The 24,817-nt window shown below is 31.4% G+C and overlaps 1 protein-coding gene across 2 annotated transcripts in view; it reads right to left on the minus strand.

The window, feature by feature from the left end:
• Window positions 1–24,817, minus strand: part of IBTK (inhibitor of Bruton tyrosine kinase) — an 80,266-nt gene that overhangs the window by 23,703 nt on the left and 31,746 nt on the right. Inside the window, exons 14-22 of one of the 2 annotated variants that reach the window (XM_081294318.1) lie at window positions 24,656–24,738; window positions 24,533–24,570; window positions 24,079–24,175; window positions 15,985–16,086; window positions 13,828–13,945; window positions 11,892–11,952; window positions 6,361–6,482; window positions 4,380–4,492; window positions 989–1,092 (exon numbers count right to left, since the gene is read on the minus strand). In XM_081294318.1, the coding sequence (XP_081150444.1) occupies window positions 989–1,092; window positions 4,380–4,492; window positions 6,361–6,482; window positions 11,892–11,952; window positions 13,828–13,945; window positions 15,985–16,086; window positions 24,079–24,175; window positions 24,533–24,570; window positions 24,656–24,738 (838 nt within the window). Of the gene's footprint in view, window positions 1–988; window positions 1,138–4,379; window positions 4,493–6,360; window positions 6,483–11,891; window positions 11,953–13,827; window positions 13,946–15,984; window positions 16,087–24,078; window positions 24,176–24,532; window positions 24,571–24,655; window positions 24,739–24,817 lie in introns of both variants that reach the window. The other variant, XM_081294317.1, reaches the window with a different exon arrangement.

Below are 24,817 nucleotides of genomic sequence, written 5' to 3' on the forward strand. Positions count from 1 at the left end.
TACTGCTATTATAATAGGTCAAGTAAGTTATTAAAATAGTATTTCTATTGCCAGAATGAATTCTTCTATTATTATAAGACATTCACAATATGCCTTCTATATTCCAGACCAATCTTATCTGAATAATAATTGACCCCAAATGTTTACCCTACATTAAAATAAAGAAATCAATCCTTGAGGCCTAGAACAAGACAGGGTAGAAAGCATAAGTTCTATTGTCTTAGGAATTCCTAAAAGTTAGGATTTTTTTTTTTTTTAAAGGCAATACTAGGGATTGAACTCAGGGTCTTGCATGCGCAGGCAAGTGCTCTACCACTGAGCTCCATCCCCAGCCCTAGAATATGCTTTAGGGATGTACAGGAATTAGAGAAAAATAAGTCTATCTCAAATAAAGTAGACAATTCCCTTCCCCATAGATTATAAACTATGGAATAAAATGTCAGGATGTCTAAAAAATGCATTCCTCAGAGATACCCAGACTAGGAATCCTGCAGCTTAATGTCAATTATGCTAGACTAGAAGAACTCAAATCATTCCAGCTTGTTTTGCTCTAGTTAATACTATGAAAGGGACTGGTAGAATCTGAATTTAGACTTATTTTCAAAATTACTTTACCTTTGATAATTTTTATCTTCTGTTAACTGACATTTCACAAAAGACAATTCAGTAATTCATCTACAAATATAGTTTTCACTGTCTACATAGTGTTACTATATTTTACATCATTATATTTTACACATCAACACTCTATTTTACTTGTAGAAAGATTAGACATAACATTCATAAAGGGTTTGAAAGAGCTACTGAATAAAATTAGGAAGGTTATACAAATTTGAGAAACTAACACTACACATATTGTACTAATTTTATCTTATAAACCAGCCAGGACAGTGTTTGAAAGTTTGAGTAAAAATAATGAAAAACTAAAGATAAACTGTATACAGATCTAAAAACTAAAGGTAAGGAAACAGTGCTTTATAAAACTAACCTCAATCTTATCTGAATGAAATCCTGTTGTGAAATCAGGGGACTGTAAATCTCTAGGACTACCCACACCTGCATAGCTTCCTTCAGAGTCTGATGTCAATAGTTCTGGAAGAGATTCCACAGAATTGGTCTTACCAGACTTTAATAATCCTAAAGTAAGAAGTTAAAACAAAACCAAAAAAATTTAAACACATAAAAATTAAACATATATGCAATACAGTCAATGAGCCAAATAGAGAGCTAAAAGCTTCCACTTAACCAGATTTTATAAAATTTAAATTATATTCACCACACCAAAATCTTATCATTCAAGCTAACTGGAGAAAGATATTAGATTAAGTGAAAAAAATAAGATGAAAGAGGTTGTAAAACAATAGTGTTATTCATCATGATTACATGCCAATTATGCAATGAAACTGAGGAAGATAGTTTTTGGGATCTGCTTTGAAGCAATGGTTGAGGACCTTTTATCCACCATAAAAGAAAAAAAAGAAGAAGAAATGAAGGAACTCCAGACTCATCTCCTTTGTCTTTCTCTCCTTGTACAGAAATCTCTACATTCATGCAGAAAAGGACTAATATCATCTGTGTCAGAGGAAGCACATGGCCTTTTTGCCTCTCCTTTATCCAGCAGACTAGCCTAGTAGCAGAGATTCCTAGAGAAGTCGATTATAATCTGTTTGAGAGTTGGTGTTTTTTTTTCCCCCTGTAAAAAATGTCTTCTATTGGGAGTATTTTAAATTAGTTTATCTCCTGTTATGAAATGTATATACCACTTCTTAGATAACTGAGGAAGCCTAAATGCCTGCCTTTGTTTCACACTTGGTATTCTGCATATTATTAACACAATACTCATTGCAAATATAAACAATAAATTAAACTTTTGCTTAATTTCAGGTGACCATTAAAACATTTCAAATTATTTAGAATCTGGATGAAGTATCAAAATAAATTTTAAAATAAAGATTATCTCAGTTGTTAAGCTATACAATTGATTTAAAAATAAGTAAGACATACTATCTCTTACACATTATTGAGTGCTTTCCATTGAAAGTAAATCACTTTGACAAGCTATATGCTTTTTTTTTTTTAAATGTTATCACTGCTAAGATGGTTTGAAAATAGATTCTTTTTCCCCAACTATCATTTGAATATTTTTCGAGATTTCTTATCTAACACAGTACATTCAAGTCAATTAGAAATAAACCTAGACAATCAACTGGATATCTGAAATGGCCAACAATTATTTTTGGTCAAAAACACTTTCACAGAATGTCAATCATATAACTTTAAGCATCAACACATATGATAAACCTTCACACAACAGTCTTCAGTGAAATTTGCCACATACTCTTAATTTATTTCCATAATTAGGTCTTTTGTTTAAATTTAGTCTTCTAACCATTATCAACTTTAGCTACAGAAAGAATGGTACAGCAGGAAAAATATAGTATTGGAATCAAGAAAGTAAATTCTATTTCTTTTTGCTACTACCTCAAATCGCTTAAGTTTTCTGAGGTTTAAAGTAAGGAATATAAATTATTTCATTACTATGGTCTCTTTTGAGTTCTGACATGCTAAGATTTTAACACATGTACTAAAAATAACATAAAAGCAAATCAAATATCTGCCTTTTTTATGTCATTTAGGTGACTAGGATATCACTAAGTTGATGACTGTCTATTTATCCTTCCATCCATCTACCAATGGCTCTTCCTAAGGGCTAGATATAACTCACAACAGAAAATAGAAAACTGCAGTTTTAAGTCTGCAAAGGTCTTCAGACATGTTTTCCATTTACTATGTCTCCTGATTAATATTTTCAGTACTTCATAAACCAATTTAGGCATATTATCTATGCTTTTTATATCTTTTGTTGATCTAAAACTATTACTCTTGATATTATTCCCTGTGAGCTTTATTAACATTTTAAGTACCCCATTTGTAATAGCTAATTAAACAAAAATAAACACCCTCTTTTTGCCCTGCATAACAGCTATCTTTTCCTAAGGGATGTGAAATGATTCTTGTCTTTTACTCTTCAAAGTCACTAATATGGAGTTCACTGATAGAAACTGTACAAGGTATGTCTTAGTGCTATAGACAGACACACCTACCATTTACAAAAGAAGCCATACTATAGTCTCATTATTTTATTGTCATATTTCACATTTTATCTAGAGAAACTGTTAAAAATTTAGATAAATCTAGATCATATAAACCTAGAATGTACAACAGTCAATAATATTACCAGCCTAAAATTCTGGGGGAAAAAATACAAAACAAAAAGATACCGGGGATACTGTTCTAATTAAGACTAAAGAGATATAAATAAGCAAAAGCAGGGTTTAACTTGAGAGAACACTGGATTATTTTAAAGATTAAAACTAAAAAGGCTATAAAACAATTTTGAATAATCAGGGAAATCTGGATATAGAATGTAAAACTAAATAATACTAGTGATAATGTTAATTGTCTTGTTGTGATAATAGTGTTGTGGTTTTATTCTTAGGCGATTCATATTAAAATATTTAAGGAAACATGTCATGTCTAAAACTTATTCCAAGTGGATCAGTACTAAAAAGTATCTATTATTATACACATACGCACAAACTTGAGTATATAGGTGTTAATGGTATTTTTCTTTCATTTTTTCAGTAAGTTAAAAGATTTCCAAAGAAAAAACTGAGAAAAGGAATTTAGAAAAACATTGCCTTTTATTTTCAAATCACATAATTCCTAGATTTAAAATGTTCTACATTTGATTAGATTATAACCTCTTTATGCACATAAATTGCATCTCAGTTGGAGCATTAACATATCTGAATTAAATCAACGTAATAATATAATCTGTCATATGTTGCCCATACTAAACCTCTATGCCACTGGACAGAATAGTCTTTCTAAAAACATAAATTTTATTCAATCATACCCTGTTTTAAAAATTCATCATCCACAGCCATTAAAATAAAACTCCAAATTCCTTAGTTTGGCAAACAATAGCCTCCAAAATCTGACCCTATCCAACGTATCTCCTATCTGCACACACACTACATCACTACATGGCTAAGTCCGCTTGGGAATATATTGTCCCCTTTGCTAAGTATGTCCATCTGCCTCATTTTCTTGGTTAATTTCTCTTCATCTTAAAGCTCCAGCTGGGACATCACTTTCCTCTAACAGGTATTCCTTGATTTCAAACTCATTGGAATGTCTCTTTTGTGCTGCCAGAGCAAACTTCAGAGTAGATACCACAATACAAACTGTAATTTTGTAGCTTCTGAAAGGACTATATTCTATGTGCTCCAGCAGATAGCACGTAGCACATAGAATAAGGTAACAAGACATCAAAGACTAAAATTGGAAATATATGCTAAAACACTTTCACTGACCTGTAGATGGTGGACTCTGAATAATATCTGAGAGGTTATAACCTCCAGAACTATCTGAACGCTTACGTGGCTTCTTTTTAGCTTTTGTTTTTGCCTTTTTAAACATGATTTCCCTAGAAAAAAGCACACACAAAAGTGAAAATGAATTAGAGATGAAACAGTGGAAAAACTATGCATTTTAACCAACAGAATATAGTATATTTTGGTCAAACAGAAACTATGAAAGCACAGGCAAGCTCTAGTTACATTCACCAATGTAGATCTGAGTAAATTACTTAATTTCACTGGGTCTTACTGTGATATTATTATTCCCATCCTGGCATTTCTGTGAAAAATTAAAAACAAGATGGTAAAAAGGAAAATATGTGGAAAAGTAAAACTCTAGTCATAGGCCTCAAAAAGTGCTACAAAGAGACTATGAACAGAAGCAGGACAAGGCACAGCCACTACCATGGTGCCTCACCAAATACACCAAGTTCACATCAGACATGATCCAAGAGGTATATAGCTTTCCTGATTATGAGCAGCGCTCCAAGGTCTCCAAGGACAACAAATCTTCAAGTTCACCAAGAAAACACGTATGTGCCAAGAGGTAGCAAGAAGAGCTGAAAATACCCTACCCACCATGAAGAAAACTGTTGTCAAGGACTAAGACCCTTAAGCATAATAAAACCTTTACAAAGAAAAAAAAGTAAAACACTGTTCACATTTATACATACTGTTTTATTAGCCAAGATCTTAACCTAGAAATATCTGGTGACAATTTGTTAAAAATTTCAGAAAATGCTTATTAATTCCCTAAATTAAGTACTATTAGGGAAATAACTATCCTATTTTAACCAAACAATTATAGATCTCATTATATATTTTATCCGCTTACAAGAGTCAGCAATGAAGTGTTATTTTGTAGAAAATAATGAGTTATTTATATCAATGTTAATAAATTTATTATAACTTTTAATATAATATAATATAATATATCTAAGTCAGATGTCCAACTTATAGTATCCCAAATGCTACCAAACACTAGGAAGACAGAATTTAAGAAATAAGTGAAAAAAATACCTCTGGAACCCAAGAGTAGTTTTTCAGTGAGGTACACAGTGGCTCTATAAATGACCTGAACACCCAAAGATTTCATTTTAACAGGTTATTTTACTAAACAGAATGAGAGTAATTCTGTAACAAGTCGATAAGTTAACCTACAACAGTGATTACAAATTCTATTTAGGGCTGGTAAAGTCAGCTCACTCTAAGGGATTATATAGAATCTGGGATATTTTGTCAGTCACTGTAGGCTTATAATCTATTGAAATAAGTTCCTTAGAGAGGAATCATTTGAAAATAGCACATCATTTCTGGCTGATGCACTCCTCTTTGGAACCTCTTTGGTTCAATCTCTCCAAAGGTAAATCTCTACTCTTCTACCAAGATGGCAGAGAGGCAATCCCTTGGCTGAATGGGGCTTAGGAATGGACCAGGGATCTAATGCTCCTTAAATTCAAGTACTCACCCTAGTCTTCATAAATCTGATACCACTAATTCTTAAGCATTTCCAGAACTGCTTTATTTTTTTTAAGTCATTACTCTTCAGAACTACTTTCCAGATTCCAAAGCTCTTAACATATCCTGAGGACTGTTTGCTCCTTTCTTCTTCTCTCTGCTGTAGTACAATATGACCTTTCAAATTTCTTTACTGTAATCTCAGCACATTGGGAGATAGTTAAGATTACTGTACTTATTTGATCAAATATGTTTAAACTAAAGCCTATATTCCTTTTATACTTATACTTGATACATTTATTAGATTTGCAAGGATTAATTATACATTTATTCTATATTATAACAAGACTAAGAAAGAATATAAATTTTTCAACTTCTTCTTCCAAAATATCAAAATAAAATGTCAAGTATCCAAGACTGGGGGAGAAAAAAGGAAGGAAGGAAGAAAAGGACAGAAAATAAGACAAAAACAGCTTACGAGTAATTTTGTTCCATATTTATTTCTTCATTCAAAAAGATATCTCCATCTTCTATTTCCAAATTGCTAATATCTGGTCCATCTTGATAAGGTGTAATGATTCGTCTATCCATTGCGGGAATCTGTAGAATTAACCATGTTATTTTTAAGTACCAAGTTTTTTTTTTTAATTTAAAAAATATATATACTTATGCTAATATTAACTAGAAAAAGTTCAGAATGCCTACTGACCTCCTAAATTTACAACAAAGAAAAATGTGACTAGCTTCATTAAAAAGTATAATTCACAAAACTGCTATTTCCTGATTTTAGAGGAAAACTCTTAGTTTTTCTCCATTCAGTATACTGTTGGCTTTGGGTTTATCATATATGGCCTTTATAATGTTAAGGTAAGTACCTTCCTCCTATCCCAAGTTTCTCCAGCATTTTTTACATGAATGGTAGCTGTATTTTCTCAAAGGCCTTTCGTGTGTCTATTAAGATGATGGTATGGTTCTTGTCCTCGGAAAAAAAAGCTCTACTTTTATTATTAAATATTCCATTTCTTTTTTTGTGAACATCTTTGTGTGTCTATTGAGTATTTCTTAAAATATAATTTTAATTTTATTAATGCAATATAATTATACATAGTATTTGGATCCCTTTTGACAAAATTATTAACATACAAGGAATTAATCAACATACAAAGAATTAGATTTCAATCCCCATTCTCTCTTCCCACTCCCTTTTCTCCCTCCTCCACTCTACTGACCTTCCTTTCACTCCATTATTTATTTTTAATTAGTTATTTCCCCATATATATGATATTTATTATCATTCTGTTAGATTCATTCCATATTTCTCTTTTCCTTCCTTACTTCCTCCTTCTCATTCTCCATTTCTACTCCACTGATCTTCCTTGCATCTTTATGATATCTGATCTTCCTACTCCACTGCCTTCTTTTCCTCATTTTGCTTTAGCGTCCACGAGAGAAAACATTAAACGCTTGATTTTCTGAGTCTAGCTTATTTCGCTTAGCATGGTTTTCTTCATTTCCATCCACTTACTAGTAAATGCTAGTAATGCTATTTCATTCTTCATTTTGGGTGAATAGAATTCCACTGTGTAAATATGCCATATTTTCTTCAACCATTCATCTATTAACAGGCATCTGGGTTGGTTCCATAAATTGCCTGTTGCTATAAACATTTAGTATCCATATCACCACAGTAGTTGCTTTTTGTGCATTTGGATAAATACTGAGGATTGGGATAGTTGGGTAATATAGTGGTTCCATTCCCAATTTTTTGAGGAATATCCATAATGCTTTCCAAATTATACTAATGTGCAATCTCACCAATAATGTATGAGTGTACCTTTCCCCCCCACAACCTTACCAACATTTATTATCATTCATGTTCTTGATAATTGCCATTCTGCCTACAGTAAGATAAAACCTTAGTGTAGGTTTGATTTGCATCTCCTTGATTGCTAAATAAGAACATTTTTTACATGTATTTGTTGGCCATTTGTGTTTCTTCTTTTGAGAAATTTCTGTTTTGTTTTTTTGATTATTTATTGATTGGGTTATTTGCTTTTATTAGCACTGGGCTGTTTGAGTTCTTTATATATTCTAGATATTAATCCCCTGTCAGAGTTAGTAGCTGGCAAAGATTTTTGCTGCCCAGAAGCTTTTAATTAGATGACATCCCACTTATTAATTCTTGGTTTTATTCATTAAGCTTTAGGGGTCTTGTTGGGGAAATCAGTGCCTGCATCTATATGATGGAATGCTTAGACCCTATGTTTTCTTTCCACAGTTTCTGATCTAATTCCTTAGTCTTGGAAATATTTTGATTTGTGCTGAATGAAAGATAGGGATTTAGTGTCAACATACTTTATATACAAACAGATATATGAAAAATTATGGTATATGTGTGTATTAAGAATCATAAAGCAAAAAAAAGAGATTTAATTTCATTTTTCTACATATAAATATCCAGTTTTCACAGTATCATTTGTCTAAAAGGCTATCTTTTCTCCAACATATGTTTTTCGTCAAATATCAGATGGCTATATGTGGACTTGTTTCTGAGTCTTCTATTCCACTGGACTTCATATCTACCTCAATGGCAATACTATGCCGTTTTTTGCTACTACAGCTCTATAGTATAATTTGAGATGGGGTATTGTGATGCCTCCTGTACCACTTTTCTTATTCACAATTCCTTTGGCTATTCTCAGTCTCTTATTCTTCCAAATAAATTTCAGGATTATTTTTTCTGGTTCTGTGAGGAATGTCACTGGTATTTTGTGGGATTGACATTGAATCTATATATTACTTTTGGAAGTATGACCATCTTGACAATATTAATTCTGCCTATCTGAGAACACCTTCTGAGGTCTTCAATTTCTTTCTTCAGTGTTCTATAGTTTTTATTAATTCCTAGATTTTTGTGTTTGTATTTTTTAGGATAATGTTAAGGGGATAATTTTCCTGATTTCTTTCTCCACTGAGTCACTGCTGGGAGTATAGAAAAGCTACTGATTTCAGTGCTGATCTGGTATCCTGGTACTCTGCTAAATTCATTTATCAGCTCTGGGAGTCTTCTTATGGACTTTTTTGGGTCTTCTATGTATACTATCATGTTATCAGCAAACAGTAACAGTTTGACTTCCTCTTTTCCTATTTTTTTATCTTTAATATCCTTCCCTTGACCAATTGCTCTGGCTAGAGGTTCAAGTATTATATTAAATAGAAATGGTGAGAGTGGACATCTTGGTCTTATTCCTGATTTTAGAGGAAAACCTTTAGTTCTTCTCCATTCAGTATACTGTTGGCTTTGGGTTTATCATATATGGCCTTTATAATGTTAGGTAAGTACCTTCCTTCTATCCCTAGTTTCTCCAGTATTTTTTACATGAATGGTAGCTGTATTTTCTCAAAGACCTTTCCTGTGTCTATTAAGATGATAGTATGGTTCTTGTCCTAAATTCTATTTATGCAGTGAATTATATTTGTTAATTTGCATGTGTTTAAATAAACTTGCAACCTTGGAATGAAGCCCACTTAGTCATGGTATATTATCCTATTAATATGTTTTTGAATGCAGTTTCCTGATATTTAATTAAAGATTTTTGCATTTGTGTTCATCAGGAAGATAGATCTGTGGTTCTTTCCTAAATGTGTCTTTAATTTTAGTATGAGGGTTGTATTACCATCACAGAATGTAATCAGCAATGTTCCTTCTCTTTCAATTTCATGGAACAATTTGAGAAACTCCACTGTTAGCTCCTCTTTAAAGATCTGGTGGAACTCTGCTGAGAATGCAACTGGTCCTGTGCTTTTCTTTTTTGATAGGCTTTTAATTGCAGTTTCAATTTCATTACTTGATTCAATCTGGGTAGGTCATAAGTGCCTAGAAATTTGTCAATGTCTTCTAGATTTTTCAGTTTATTGGAGTATAAATTTTCAAAAGTTTCCAATGACCCTTTGAATTTCAGATGTGCTTGTGGTGATCTTTTTCATCTCTAATTTTGTTTATTTGAGTATTTTCTTTCTTTAGGTTAGTTTGGCTAAGAGTTTATCAATCTTATTTATCTTTTTGAAGAAGCAACTATTTTTTGCATTGATCCTGTGTATTATTCTTTTATGCCTGATTTCATTAATTTCTGCTCTGATTTGTATTGCTTCTTATCTTTTATTGATTTGAGGAGGTTTGTTTTTTTCTTAAGGTAGTACATATGCTTATTATTGGACTCTAATTTTTATGATGTAGGCATTCAATGCAATAAATTTTCCTCTTGGTACCAGTTTCATATTGTCCCAGATATTTCGACATGTTGTATTTTTGTTTTTATTTGTTTCTAAGAATTTCTCCTCTTATTTCTTCTTCTATCCATTCTTCACTTAAATCAGTATTGTTTAATCTCCATGTGTTTATGTGGTTTCTATTATTTTTCTTGCTGTTAATCTCTAGTTTCATTCCATTAGGTTCTGACAGGATGCATAAGATTAAATCAATTTCTTTGTATTTGCTAAGACTTATATTGTAACCTAGAATATGGTCTATTTGGGAAAATATTCCATGAGCTGCTGAGAAGGCAAATTCAGCTGTTTGGGGGCGAAATATTCTGTAGATATCTACTAGGTCCATTTGATTTATAGTAGTACTTAGGTTGGATATATCTTTATTGATTTTATGCTTTGATGACCTGTCTATTGGTAACAGGAGTGTAATGAAACAACCAATATTATTATATTAGGGTCTATCAAGACTATCAAGCATTTTTTAATATAATTGAGTGTACTGACATTTGGCGTACATATACATATTATTGTTATATCTTCTTACTGGCTTATTCCCATTATCAGCCCCTGTGTCTCCTTCGATTAATTTTTGCATCTTTTTAAATAGGAGCCTAGCTACTCTAGCTTGTTTACAAACTCCATTCACATATAATATCTTTTTCATCCTTTTACCTGTAAGTCTGTTGTAGACAGCATATAGTTGACTCTTGCTTTCTGACCCATTCTGCTAACCTATATATTTTAATTGAGGTGTAGAAACCATTTACATTCACTCTTATTATGGATATGTGGTTTACTGTCATTTGACTTCTTCTTATGTTTAATTCTATCTTGATTCTCATTTAGATGACTAGTCTTCTATTGACCATCATCTATTTGGGAGTTTTAGGATTTGTTTTGGCTTTCTCTACGAGCAGTTTACCTTGGAGAATTCTATGTAGTGCTGGCTTGGTTGTCATGAATTCTTTTAGTTTATCCTTGTAATGGAAAATTTTATTTACCCACTGAATATGAAAGGGAATTATTCGGAGTATAGCAACCTCAGTTGATAATTGTTTTTAGAGTTTGGAATATCTCATTCCAAACCCTCCTGGAATGAGATGAGAAGTCAGAAGTGAGCCTTATTAGTTTGCCTCTAAATGTGAACTGATGTTTCTCTCTTGCAGCTTTTAATATTATGGTAGGCATTCTAATTATGATGTATCTTGGAGAACTTCTCATCAGGTCTTTTGGGGGTTCTGTTTGTTTCTTGTATGTGGATGTCTATCTCCTTTTTGATATTGGGAAAGTCTTCTGTGACTACCTCATTAATAATGTTCTTAAGGCCTTTAGCTTGTATCTCCATGTTCTCCATTAACCCAGTGATTCTCAAGTTTGGTCTCTTGATGGTGTCCCAAATCTCCTGTGTGTTCGGATCGTGTTCTATTTTTTTTTCCCCTTTATGATATTCTACTCAAATTCAAGTATCTTTTCTTCAGGCTTGAGGTTCTGTCTTCAAGCGCTGAAGTTCTATTTTCTATGCAATCTAAACTGTTGGTGATGCTTTGAAGAAAATTTTTAATTTGATTGACTACGTCTTTTACTTCCAAAAGTTCTGACTGGTTTCTTTTCAATATTTCTAAAGGATCCTAAAGAGAATTACTTAGAAAATTATTTCATTAAGAAGTGTAACCTAATATACTATTTTAGATGGTAATATTATAGCCACTAAAATCTTCGATGGAAAAACATAAATCTTACCATTTTTCTGTAAAATACAGAAAGATCCTTCAAAACATCATCACTTAAAACATCAAGAGACCTAAAAGATAGGAAGTATAATTCTATCTTAAGACTCAAATGACTTAATACTTATCAAGTACATCTACATATTGCCAAATAAGTAATAAAGTTATTTTTCAAGCTTTATATGTACTAGCCTCTACAGATTCTTTTTGGAAATGGGTGCAGTTATGTATTATATATCTTAAGTAAACAACAAACATATTATACAAATATCAATAAATCTCAAGCAACTGTTATGAATAAATGTACAAAGAATCGTTTCTATCACTACAAAATAGCAAATACTCATTTTATAACCTTCATTTTCCAGAAATTATAATTAACTACAAAAGGAGTGCTATATTGATAGAATAGTGGGTTAAGTATCTAGATTCTATGAAGAATTATCACTTATACCAATTAACTGTATAATCTGAGCAACTCACTTTTGCTTAAGACAAATCTCAAGGACCTCTCAAGTTTCAAACAGGTATTTTAAGATAGCAGTGAAAATTTAAATCAAAGTTTACATTCTAATACAAACACTCTTTTAAAAAATTTTTTTCTACAATCAGAAATAAATAACTTGTATATACCCTATCAGTTGTCAACACTTTGGAGATATATAATGCATTAATCTGTGATGCTAAGTCAATTCTGGGCAGCCCTCAGTTTCCTAAATCTCTTCACATACTATTTATATTTCTAGCAAATACATGTTTGACAAAGAACAGTTAATTTTGCACAAATCTTTGTTTTAATGCAGGGTGTGCATCTCCTCATGTTAAGTTATGTAAGTAGAGATATCACCATAGCAGGTATTGTCCTTAAGTGGCTCAGTTGACACATCTGTCTCAACCTAGTAGCTGAAAGATATTGACACCATTTTCCAATACAATAATTTAGATAGAGTTGATGTATGTTATATATTTTTTTTTGGTTGACAAACAGAATGAGCTTAATTTGGAGATACAGATTAATAAACTGCTATGAAGAGAACTACTAATGTAATGTCAGCAATGGAATTAAATTTAGCTTGAAACTCTAGCTGGGTTCTGACACTCGGATATCAAATGCATTTTAAAATGACATTGTCTAGTATCTCAAAACATTAATGTGCATTCAAAAGAATTTTCCAAAAAATAATAAAAACTGAAATAGCAAAAGAATTTTCTCTAAACTGAACCCTACCTGGCAATTGTTAATAATCTCTTTGTGATTTGCTTCCATAAACCAAAACACTGTATTTCAATCATGTTTTAGAATGTTTCATTAATCATGATTTTGAATTAATTTAAGATCATTCTGACTTTGAAAACTAAGTCATTAAAAAGTTGAAATCATTTATAACAAGTATATACATCTAAATTTTCAATTCTTTCCCAAAAATATTGCCTTTGTTTTCGCTTTTGCAACTTAAGGATATTAACAAAATCTACTTATAAGATTTTTGTAAAAATAAAATGAATTAATCTATGTAATCTATGGAAAACTTCCTAGTACACAGGAGACACTAAGTATTAGTTTTTATTATCAGTACTATTGAAACTAGATGATAAAGCTTTAAACTAAAACTAAAAATATGGCTTCTAATCTTAAGTAACTATGTTCACCAGGAAAAGCTTCATTTTCCCCATTACTGATTTTTATAATAAGAAAAAAAAATATTTTGACCTTATATTTTTTAAAAAATATTAATTTTTTCAATAAAAAATTGCTAAAAAGTTGACAAATTTCCAAATCCCCCTAATTCAAAAATGTTGACTCCTAACTCATTAGCATTTTCAATTTTGTTTACTTCAAATTTCCAAGTAAATATTATTATTATTCACTTTTAAATTACTAACATATCTACTATTATATATAAACACTCATTTTTGCAAAAGTCATAGAATATGTACACAGAACTAACCTTGCTTCTAGTAAAGCTGCCATATTCAGTCCTATGAACTGTAAACAAGACAGTTTCAATTGTTCAGCATTATACAATGTCGCAAATTCCAGAAGCATAGCAGCATTCTTAAGGGTAACTACAAAGAAAGAAAAGATTTACAAAATTACATGAAAGGCATGCTACTACAAACAAATAAATACACTTAAGTTTGTAAGCTTTCAACATTCAAAACAAAGAAAACAATGGTTATTTTGTTTTACCAAAAATACAAAATTTTTTTCTGGGGCAAAATACAGAATTTAACTTCCACCCAAATATGCAAAAGTAATTTCAAAAGATTGGTTATAAGGAAAAACACACACAAATGAAAATTTTAAGCAAAACAAAATCTAAAAGAAACACTGGGTGCCACCTAAAAGCAAATATATAAGAATTGACAATCTTCCACCAAATAATTTTTTATTATTAACTTTCATTAATGAACAACTTTCCTTTTCATTTGCATAGCAGAGTAGTCATTCTGTCTTCTATAAAAGTAAAAATGGTATTAAGACTAAGAGGAACTGACAAAATAATTCTGTAAAATGCACTAAGTTGATTAATCTATCAGAATATATGTATATATTTAGAAAATGCATCTAAATCTTACCTTATTCATGCTAGTGCTGAATCTAATATATTCTGTGAAAGACTCTAGATAGTTATAATACTAGGAACTTGATGTATGAAGAACCCTATTTTGCTAAGATATTCTACCTATGTAGCTTCCTGAACTTCTCTATTCTTTTTCTTAGTTACTCTGATCTGCAGCCAACAGATGAACACAAGTGCTTTCTACACATGGCCTCTTCCATGCTTTTTTAATTCTTTCTCTGTTATACTCTCAAAAATTGAAACGGCAGTCAATAAAGGTCTCTACCTTACCAGACTAACCTTTCAGCTAATGATAAAAACATCTCACATCTCTCATAAATAATAAAATTGGATCATATAAAACTTCTCTAAAATTATTTATTTGGGAACAAAGATTGACCAATAATCAAAGACCAAACTTCTATGGAACACTTCTTTTGCTAGGTTCTAGGAGTATTAAAGAATTAATAAAGGAAACTATGCAGAATAGCCAAGGAAGTTCAGGAAAGTCAACTGAACAAGTGAAAATATCACCTATATGTATATCTTATACCTACTATATGTTGTGTTCTTTATTTTAACATATTTTCTTTTCTTACTATTAAAAAAAGATCAAGGCTATTGTTCTCTTTTTTATAACCAAGGAGAAGATGATCCACGGTGCTCAAGGAAAGTGAGCAAATAAGAACAACAAGGCTAAGAAAACTCCTAGCAAGTACAAAGTAGAAAAATTTAACTACCTCCATACTACTAAAGCATCAATAAAGCAAAACAAATAGAAAATTTTAGAAAGTAATAAAATCTTGCATATCAGGCTAAGAAAATTCAATCTGCATTCTAGAGAAAGCAATTAAAAATATCTAAACAAAGAAAAAACATTGTTACTTTCTATATAAAGATTAAAGAAAGTAGAAGGGAGAGAAGCATTTTAAAGACTACTAGAATACTACACAGAAGGGATGATTAACAGTGACCTCAACTAGCATAGTGACAGTGAGAATCAAAAGGTGAGGGAAATGTAATCAGCTTTGATAGCTAAAGAATCTGGGCATAAGGGACAAATTACAAATAATTTGGAATTTCAAAGTTGGAGTATTCAGGAAAAGTCATGAAATTAACTGAAATAATGGATAGAAAAAAGTTTGAGAGATGAACCAGGTTGAGATACATTAATGGAAGAATCACGTAAAACTTCCACCTTCAGTAGAAAATGAATAGCTAAAAACTATACCCAAGACCAGCAAAGTAGCAAAAAAAAAAAAAAAAAAAAAATTTAGCTTTCAAATTCTTATTCCTGAAATTCCAAAATAAATGACATTATTATTCATGATTTTATGACACTGCAATAAAAATTAACATCATATTTCAATTCAAAGATGCATATTATAACATATTTCTGAGGTAAGAATATACTTATACATATAATAAAGTTTTGACACTTTTCAAGGTACAAAAAAATGATGTATTTTACTGTAAACATAAAGAGTCATAGTTATTCATCAATCTGAAAACATATTAATATTCTAATTTAAAATTACTCACGTTTTTCAGTTAATGCTACTTCACAAATCTCTTTCAATCGAGTTATAAGAAGCTGATCAGCTACCACAAGAACACTACAAATAAAATCCACATTTTGACATTCTAAAAAGAAAAAGAAAACAAGCATTACTCTGTTAAGCTATAACAATTATACCTTCCTAGGGGAAAAAGTGATGTAAATAAGACATTAGGAAAGAGAAACATGATTACTTTCCACACGTTGGAATAAGAATTAAAATAAAAAATAAATAGATTGAAATATTTCAAAGTTTTAGGTTGAAAGCTGAAAAAATACACTAAAATGCCTTGGCTCAATGAGACCATAAAATGTTCAACTACTACTAGAAAGCTACAAAATAGCTGACTTGTTTACAATCTCGTATGTTGTTAGATAAAGTCAAATCTCTGCTCATATTTAAAATAAATTTATCATTTAACAACACTTTAAAAAACACCTGCCAGGTGCAGTGATGCACGCCTATAATACCAGAAACTCAGGAGGCTGAGGCAAGGAAGATTCCAAGTTCAAGGCTAGCCTCAACAACGAATCAAGACCCTCAGCAACTTAGCAAGACCCTGTCTAAATACTACCAATAGTCTATAAAATGCTCCTAGGCGACAGCCAAGTAACAACAGAAACAGGGAGAAAAGGGGAAGGAAGAAAAAGAAAAAAATAATCTCTAACGACATAGGAGGAAAAAAAGGGAAAAAAGGATTAGGAAGGAATAGCAAATGGATTTTAAAAATGGAGGAGGGAAGGTCATTGTGAATGATAATCTAAGAACTTTTAGAAATCCTTTCCTCCATAAAAGCAATGAGAAGACTCCCAATAATTATCTAAATCAACTTTATCTAGAAATCAAAGGCTTGCAGTAATTTGGGGGTATGTTTACTCAAGAAAAGTGACTGAATTTTTTCCAAGAACAGTGACATTTGGGATATTGTAGCTTTTCCTATTCAATTCCTCCTCTCCTTTTCTACATGGTATAACAGGTTAAGCATCCCTATTCAAAATCCAAAATCCAAATCTTTTTGAGTACTTATAAGGGACCAAAAGTTGAAAATTCCACACGTGAGCTCATGAGACAGGTCACAGTCAAAACAGAAACAGACTAAAAACATTGTGTAAAGTTATCTTCAGGCTATCTGTAATAGGTATGTACGAAACATAAGTGAATTTTAGGTTTAGATTTTGGTCCCATCTCAAAAGATAACTCATTACAATACAGAAATATTCCAAAAATTTTGAGACTATAAATAAAGAGCACATACAGTCCCAAACATTTTGGATAAATGATACTCAACCTGGACTAAAAACCAATAGATCCACAATTACAGTGAAAATGAGCAGCCTAGTAGCTGCTGGAGAAAACAAAAGTGGTTATGAAGCAATATTATCAAAGAACTATCAATATTTTGACCTGTCAGCTCTTCCCTTGAAATTCAACTAGAATAACTTGTCTTTATTTGACCTAACTCAAAGCTTCCCTAATGAGACCAACATCTGCCTTTATTGAAAATAATTAGCAGTGGGGCTGGGGATGTGGCTCAAGTGGTAGCGCGCTCGCCTGGCTTGCGTGCGGCCCAGGTCCAATCCTCAGCACCACATACAAAAACAAAGATGTTGTGTCCGCCGAAAACTAAAAAATAAATACTAAAAATTCTGTCTCTTTCTCTCTCTCCTTCTCTCTCTCTTTAAAAAAATACAAAAAGAAAATAATTAGCAGTAATCATTTTAACACTGAGTCTGCCCGAGATGACAGTTGGAGCAAACAAGCAGCAGATAGAAAAAACCTTAAAAAGAAATACTAGAGAATAGAATGTTGTTAGACAAAATGCTTATAATGCCCCTCAAAATTCATATGTTGACGTCCTAATCCCCAGTGTTGTATTTGAAAATAGGGATTCTATGGAAGTAATTAAGATTAAATGAAACTATAAGGTTGGAGCCCTAACTCAACAGGATTAGTATACCTCTGAGAGGAGATCACAGAGACCTTGCTTACTCTCTTTCCACACATATGCATTAAGGAATGGCCTTGTGAAGACATAGCAAGAGGCAATATGTGCAAATCTAGAAAGGAGCTCTTACCAGAAACCAATGTTGCCAGAACATGCTCTAGAGAATATCTAGCTTCCAAAACCATGAGAAAATTACTATATGTAACTTAGGTCACTCAGTTTGTTTGGTTTGGTTTGGCAGCCCAAGCAAACCAAATCAGATGTCTATAGGAGGTTTTGAAAGCTTCCAAAATATTCCTGTGAATCTAGCTATACACAAGTAGAGGGCTAAAAACATACCCAGCAAAGACTTTTTAAGGCCCTACCTCTTACCTCTGGCTTACACTGAGACTGTGCACAAAAGGAAATAAATCGAGTTGTAAACTGTCTGCCAGAACAATGAAAACAAGTCCCCAACACACAAAAGCGAGAAGATTTATTATTTCCAGGCATTTACAGAAATGTCTCTCAAATAATTAGCTGATCACTAACCTAACCAAGCAGTCATTTCAGTGTTCACAAAGGATGAATAAAGAAATTACAGAATTAGTTCAGGAAAGTTGTTGGAAAAAAAAAAAAAAAACCTTGTGGATGAGGGAAGAATCTGGATCTCCACAGCTGCTACACTATATTATTTAAAGTCCAATTTTCAACAACAAAACTTTATGAAAAATGAAAAAAATTCAAGTATAACCTATGCACACAAACAAAAAAAAGTAGGCAGAAGAAACTGTTGCTGAGGAAGACTTCAGTTTACTAGATAAGACTTTAAATCACCTATTTTAAATATGTCTGAAGAACTAAAAGAAACCCTGTCTTAAAAAATTAAAGAATGAAGACAATGTCTTATAAAACTAGAATATCATTAAAGAGAAGTTAAAGGTCAGTTGAGATTACCTAATATTAGGAACAACCACTATGCATACCAAGATACAAATGAAAGTCCCAGAAGGAAAAAAATGAGAGAAAGGAAAAAAAGAATATTAAGTAATAATGACCGAAAACTTTTCAATTTTGATTTCTTTAAAAAATATATCTGCATATCCAAAAAGCACACAAACTCCAAGTAAGGTAAATTCAAAGGTATTCACATCTAGATACAATAAACTGTTGCAAACTAAAGAAAATCTTGAGATCAGCAGGAGAGAAACAACTAATCATGTGTAAGGGATCCTCAATGAGATTAAGATCTGATTTTTTCATCAGAAACCATGAAGACATGAGAAAGCAATGGGATGGCATATTAATAATAGTAAAACAAAAAGACCATCACCAAGAATTCTATTATCTAGCAAAACTATCCTTCAAGAATGAAGAAATTGAGATGTTCACAGATTAATAACAAAAAAGGAAAATTTGTCTCTAGTTAATCTGCTCTAACAAGAAATGCTAAAAGTAGAACTTCAAACTGAACTAAAAGGGCACTTCAAAGATAATTCAAATCCATCAAGAACATCCGTAAACCTAATTACACAAATAAATAAAAAATAGTATAAAAATAAAAATGTATTCTTCTTCGTAACCTTTTTTTTTTTTACAACTGCATAAAACAACAACAAATCCATGTTGATGGGCATGTAATATACAAAGGGGTAATATGAATGACAAACAGCACAAAGGGGTAGGAAGGAAAGGGTGCTATAAAGAAACAACATTTTTTAAATGATACTGAAATTAAATTAGCATTAATACGAACAGGATTGTTTTAACTTATGATATTAATTACAGTGCCCAGAGTAACCATTAAAAAATTACTTCTACAAGAGCATTTCAAAAGCAAAGGAGAAAATATCCATTTGATACAAAAGGGGACAGTAATAAAGAAGAAGAAAGATCTCCAACCAATAGTCTGCTTCCATTTTAAGAAACTACAGAAAAGAAGAATAAGCCAACACAGAGCAAGCAGAAAGAAAACAATGATAAAAATTAGGCTGAAATCAACAAAACAAGAACAAAAAAAACAAGGTATACAAACAAAACTCAAAGTTGTTTTATGGAAAAAAAATCATAAAATTGACAAATCTTTAGGAAAATGATCAATAAAAAACTAGAAGACTTTAATTACCAAAATCAAGAAAGAAAAAAGTAACTTGATAACAAGCCAACCAGAAATAAAAAAGGTTAACAGACACTACAAACTATGAACAGATTTGTATGCTAACAAAGCAAAAATCCAGATAAAATGAACAAATCTGTAGAACACACATTACTTAAATTGATTCAATATAAAACTGAGCAGATCTACAATAAATAAAGGGATTAAATTAGTAATTAAAAATCTTTGTACAATGAAAAGTGCAGGATCAGATTGCTTCATTGACAAATTTGGCCAAACGTTTAACACCAATTGTCCCCAAATTCTTCAGAAGTATGTTAGAACAAATTCCATCTCATTCAATGATGCCAACAATGTCCTGATACTAAAGCCAAACAGAAACATCACAGGAAAACTAAGACTAATATCCATTTTATGATTATAGATACAAAAAATACTAAACTGAATCCAGTAACATAAAAAAGAATTACACATGATTAAGTAGAATATTCCCAGAATGAAAGATTCTACATATAAAAATCAACCAATATAATGAACAAAAATGGAACAGAAAAAGTGATTCAATCATCTCAAGAGATACAGAAAAGCATTTAATGAAGACTGATTGCCTTTCATGATAAAAACACTCAAACCAGGAATAGAAAAATCTTCCCCAACTTGATAAACAATTACAAAAAAATAAAAAATCCTATAACTAACTAACTAATAGTGACTCAATTCTTTCCTCCTAAGATTAGGAACAACACAAGGATAGACTCCACACAACACTGTAAAAGAGGTTCTTATAGTCAGAGTCGCTAGGCAGGAAAAAGGCATCCAGATTATAAAGGAAGAAGTAAAATCATCTCTATTTGCAGATAACATGATATTTTATAAAGGAAATCCTAAGAAATCCACTTAAAACATTCAGAACTAGTAAAAGAATCCAACTGCTATCTTAAGCAGTAGCAAAGAACAATCCAAAAATGAAAATTTGAAACCATTTCAATTTAAAAGTAGCAGGAAAAAGAATACTTGGGAATAATTTTAATAAAGGAAAAACAAGGCTTATACATTGAAAGCTATCTTAAAAATCACTGACAAAAATTAAAGACAAAAAATGGAAAGACAACCATGGTTGATGGTAAGAATCTTCAAACTGATTTACACATTCATCACCATCACCATTAAAACCACAGCTACCTCTTTTGCAGAAATTGACAAACTAATCCTAAAATTCATATGAAAATGTCAGGATCCAAAACAATCTTGAAACAGAATAAAGGAGGAGGACTCACATTTCTCACCTTCAAAACTTATTACACAGCAATGGTTATTTAGACAGTGTGGTACTGGACAAAAGACACAAATATATCAATGGAACAGAGCTGAGAAACAAAAAATAAAATCTTACATTTACAATCAACTGATTTTTGAGGAAAGTGCCAAAACAATTTAATGGGGAAATAAAAACCTGTTTAACAGATGATACTACAGCAACTAGATAAACACATGTAAAAGAAGGAAGTTGGACCCTTAACCCACAACACACAAAAAAATAACTAACTCAATTACAAAAGTGGTTACCTAGGGCCAGGGATGGGAGAAATGCAGAACATTGTAAATTATACTACAAACAAGTAAGTTCTAGAGACTTATTGGTCTGCTAGGTGACAAATTTGTTAATAATAACGTGTTGTACACTTGAAATTTGCCAAGAGAGAACTTAAGCATTCTTGCCCCCACCAAAAAAAACAATTAACTATTTAAGGTGATACATATATTAATTAGTTTAATTATGATAATAATTTCACAAGTAATACATATGTCAAAACATTACCTTGTATATCTGAATATACACAATTCATATTTGTGAATTATACCTCAATACAGCTGGGGGAATAATTAAGCAAAATTAATCAAAGACTCTAATGTGAGCGACATGATTTCCTCTTAAGAGGAAAATACAGGAAGTAATTGTCATGACCCCAGCTTTGACAATGGATTCTCAATATGACAACAAAAGCATGAACAGCAAGTAAAAATAGATAATCTGGACTTCAACAAAATTAAAACTTTTTATATTTTAAAAGACTACAAAGAAAATGAAAATATAATCCAGAGAACAAGAAAAATATATACATATGATAATCGACTTGTACCCAGGGTACATAAAGAACTTTTACAACATAATAAAAAACAAGCAAGGCACAGTGGCGCAAGCCTGTAATCCCAGCAATTCGGGAGGCTAAGGCAGTAGGATCACAAGTTCAAAACCAGCCTCAGCAACTTAGTGAGTCCCTAGGCATCTAAGTGAGAGCCTGTCTCCAAATAAAAAGTAAAAAGGGTTGGGATGTGACTCAGTGGTCAAGTGCCCCTAGGTTTAATCCCTGGCACCAAAAAAAAAAAAAAAAAAAAAAAAAAAAACCCAACTAATTGAAATAAAAATGGCCCAAATTTTTAAACATTTTTCAAAAATGATACACATTTGGTCATAAAACACATGAAAAGATGTTCAACGTCACTGGAGAAATGCAAAACCAAATCACAATGTTATACTACTTTACACCCACTAGAAGTTACAAGAAAACAAACATTAAAGAGTATCGGAAGGATGTGGAGAAAATGGAACTTTGATGTGCACTGCCAGTAAGAAAGTTAAAAGAGCCCCTTTTTAAAGTTCAGCAGTTCCTAAAAACTAACTTAAGAGTTACTATATGACCCAGCGCTTCAACTTCTAGGTATATGGCTTAAAAAAACAAAAACACAAGCCCACAAAAATAATTCCTTATAGCTAAAAAATGAAAATATCTCAAATGTCCATCAACTGATGAATGAATAAATAAAATGTGGTATACCTACAAAAAGGATATTATTTGGCAATAGAAAATATGATGTGCTAGTATATGCTATAACATAATAATTGAAAACATTATGCTAAGTAAGAGAAGTTAAACACAAAAGGGCACATAATGTTTCATTTTATTTTTATGCAATGTGCAGAAAAGGCAAAGAGAAAGAAAAAAAGTATATTAGTCATTATCAGGCACCAGGATGTGGATGAGTGGAAAGTATTTGCTTACTTAGTAAAAGGTTTCTTTATTAGAGTAAGGAAAATGCACTAGAATTAGAAAATGCTGAGCTATACCATTTTGAAATATACTAAAAACCATTTAATCATACACTTTAGAAGAATAAACTTTATGGTATATAATAATTTTTTTTTAAAAAATGACAGAAATAGAGGAAAAGTACCAATGTTTCCACTATCCTCTTAAAGTACACAAATCTTTGGAAAATTTGTTCTCAGTTAAATACTACCTCCTTTACAAACACTGTTCAGATTTTCCCACATATAATTTAGATGTTAGTTTCTCAAAAATGTACCCATTTTTTAGAGGGTTACTCTGTTTAGTTATACTTGTTTTCTTATGTAGTTGTTTTTTACATTAGATTGTAGGTTTCTTAAAAATAAAGGCAGGAACTTTAAATTTTTTATCCTTAATATACAGCTAAGGCTAAAAAACAATGGTAAAATAATATCACAGAACACTCAATACCACTCCAACAACTAAAGAAACCTGATGTTGTACAACTAAAATATGGTGTCTTGCCTGACAAAGCATATAAATGTAGTCTCTTCATAAATTTTGGCTCAATTCTTCATCTACTTCTTTCACTTCTGGTGTGTTATTACACGGGGGGAAATAGGCATGAAACAACTTAAGTAAGGAATTTGACAAACTATATTCCCTGTTCTCCATTCATCTCAATTGTAGAGTACCTGAAAATGGAACTGCTAAATATAATAGAAAGCCTAGGTGTTTTCTATTTAAGTCTTGACCTCAATCCATACACCATTCAATATTACATACAAGTTTCAAAGAGTTCAAGGGATATTGAAAACTCTTTCTGTTCTTTCACTGTTAGTAATCATCTTACTGCTTATTTTAAATTAAGCCTCTAATGACAGCTTATTTAAAGTAGTGTCAAAATTAAGTCTCATGTTTATTTTATCATTATTTTATTATATACAATCTAAAATTTTCTAAAAGTACCTTTTATCACCACAGCTTCATCAGTATAGAGGTAGTCCAAAATAATCTTCAGTATGTCAGAATGTATTGGCATTTCCAGAGCTGCACAACTGGAAGCCTAGGTAAATTAAGATAAAATAAAGGAAAACAATTTTAAACATTATTGTAAAGTTTAAAATAAAGTACGACTATATTCTAACTTGAGTTATTTGATATAAAAAACTCTGGATAAGAAATCACATTAAAAGCAAAAAATAAATCTATAAAACACAAAGCTAAAATTACATTCAATATTAAAATAACAAAAAAATGAACAAAGAAAATTTCAGAAAACAAGGAACACACTAGCATTCCTAACACATTTCTAGATAAAAATAAGACTATTTTGATTTCAAAAGCCTTTTATCATCAATTCTAACTTCTAAGTGTAAAGAATTTTAGTTATTTGCCTAGGTGCTTTCTATTTAAGTCTTACCTCAATCCACGAGCTGCTCAGCATACTATGAAAATATTCTGAAAGGGAAAAAGTTTGATGTAATAAGAATAGTGAAACAAGACTAAAACAAATAAATCAGCAGTTAACAAAAATTATACCTACCAAGTCTAGCACAAAGAACACATTTATGACAAGGAAATTCCTTTCCATCCACTGATTTCATGGTCACATCACACAGAAATGAACTGCAAAATAAAAATAAAAATGTTTATTGAAGCTGGGTGTGGCACACACCTATAATCCCAGCAGCTCGGGAGGCGGAGA

This window comes from Spermophilus citellus (assembly GCF_964194105.1).
Source record: "Spermophilus citellus genome assembly, chromosome: 5".
Lineage (NCBI taxonomy): Eukaryota > Metazoa > Chordata > Mammalia > Rodentia > Sciuridae > Spermophilus > Spermophilus citellus.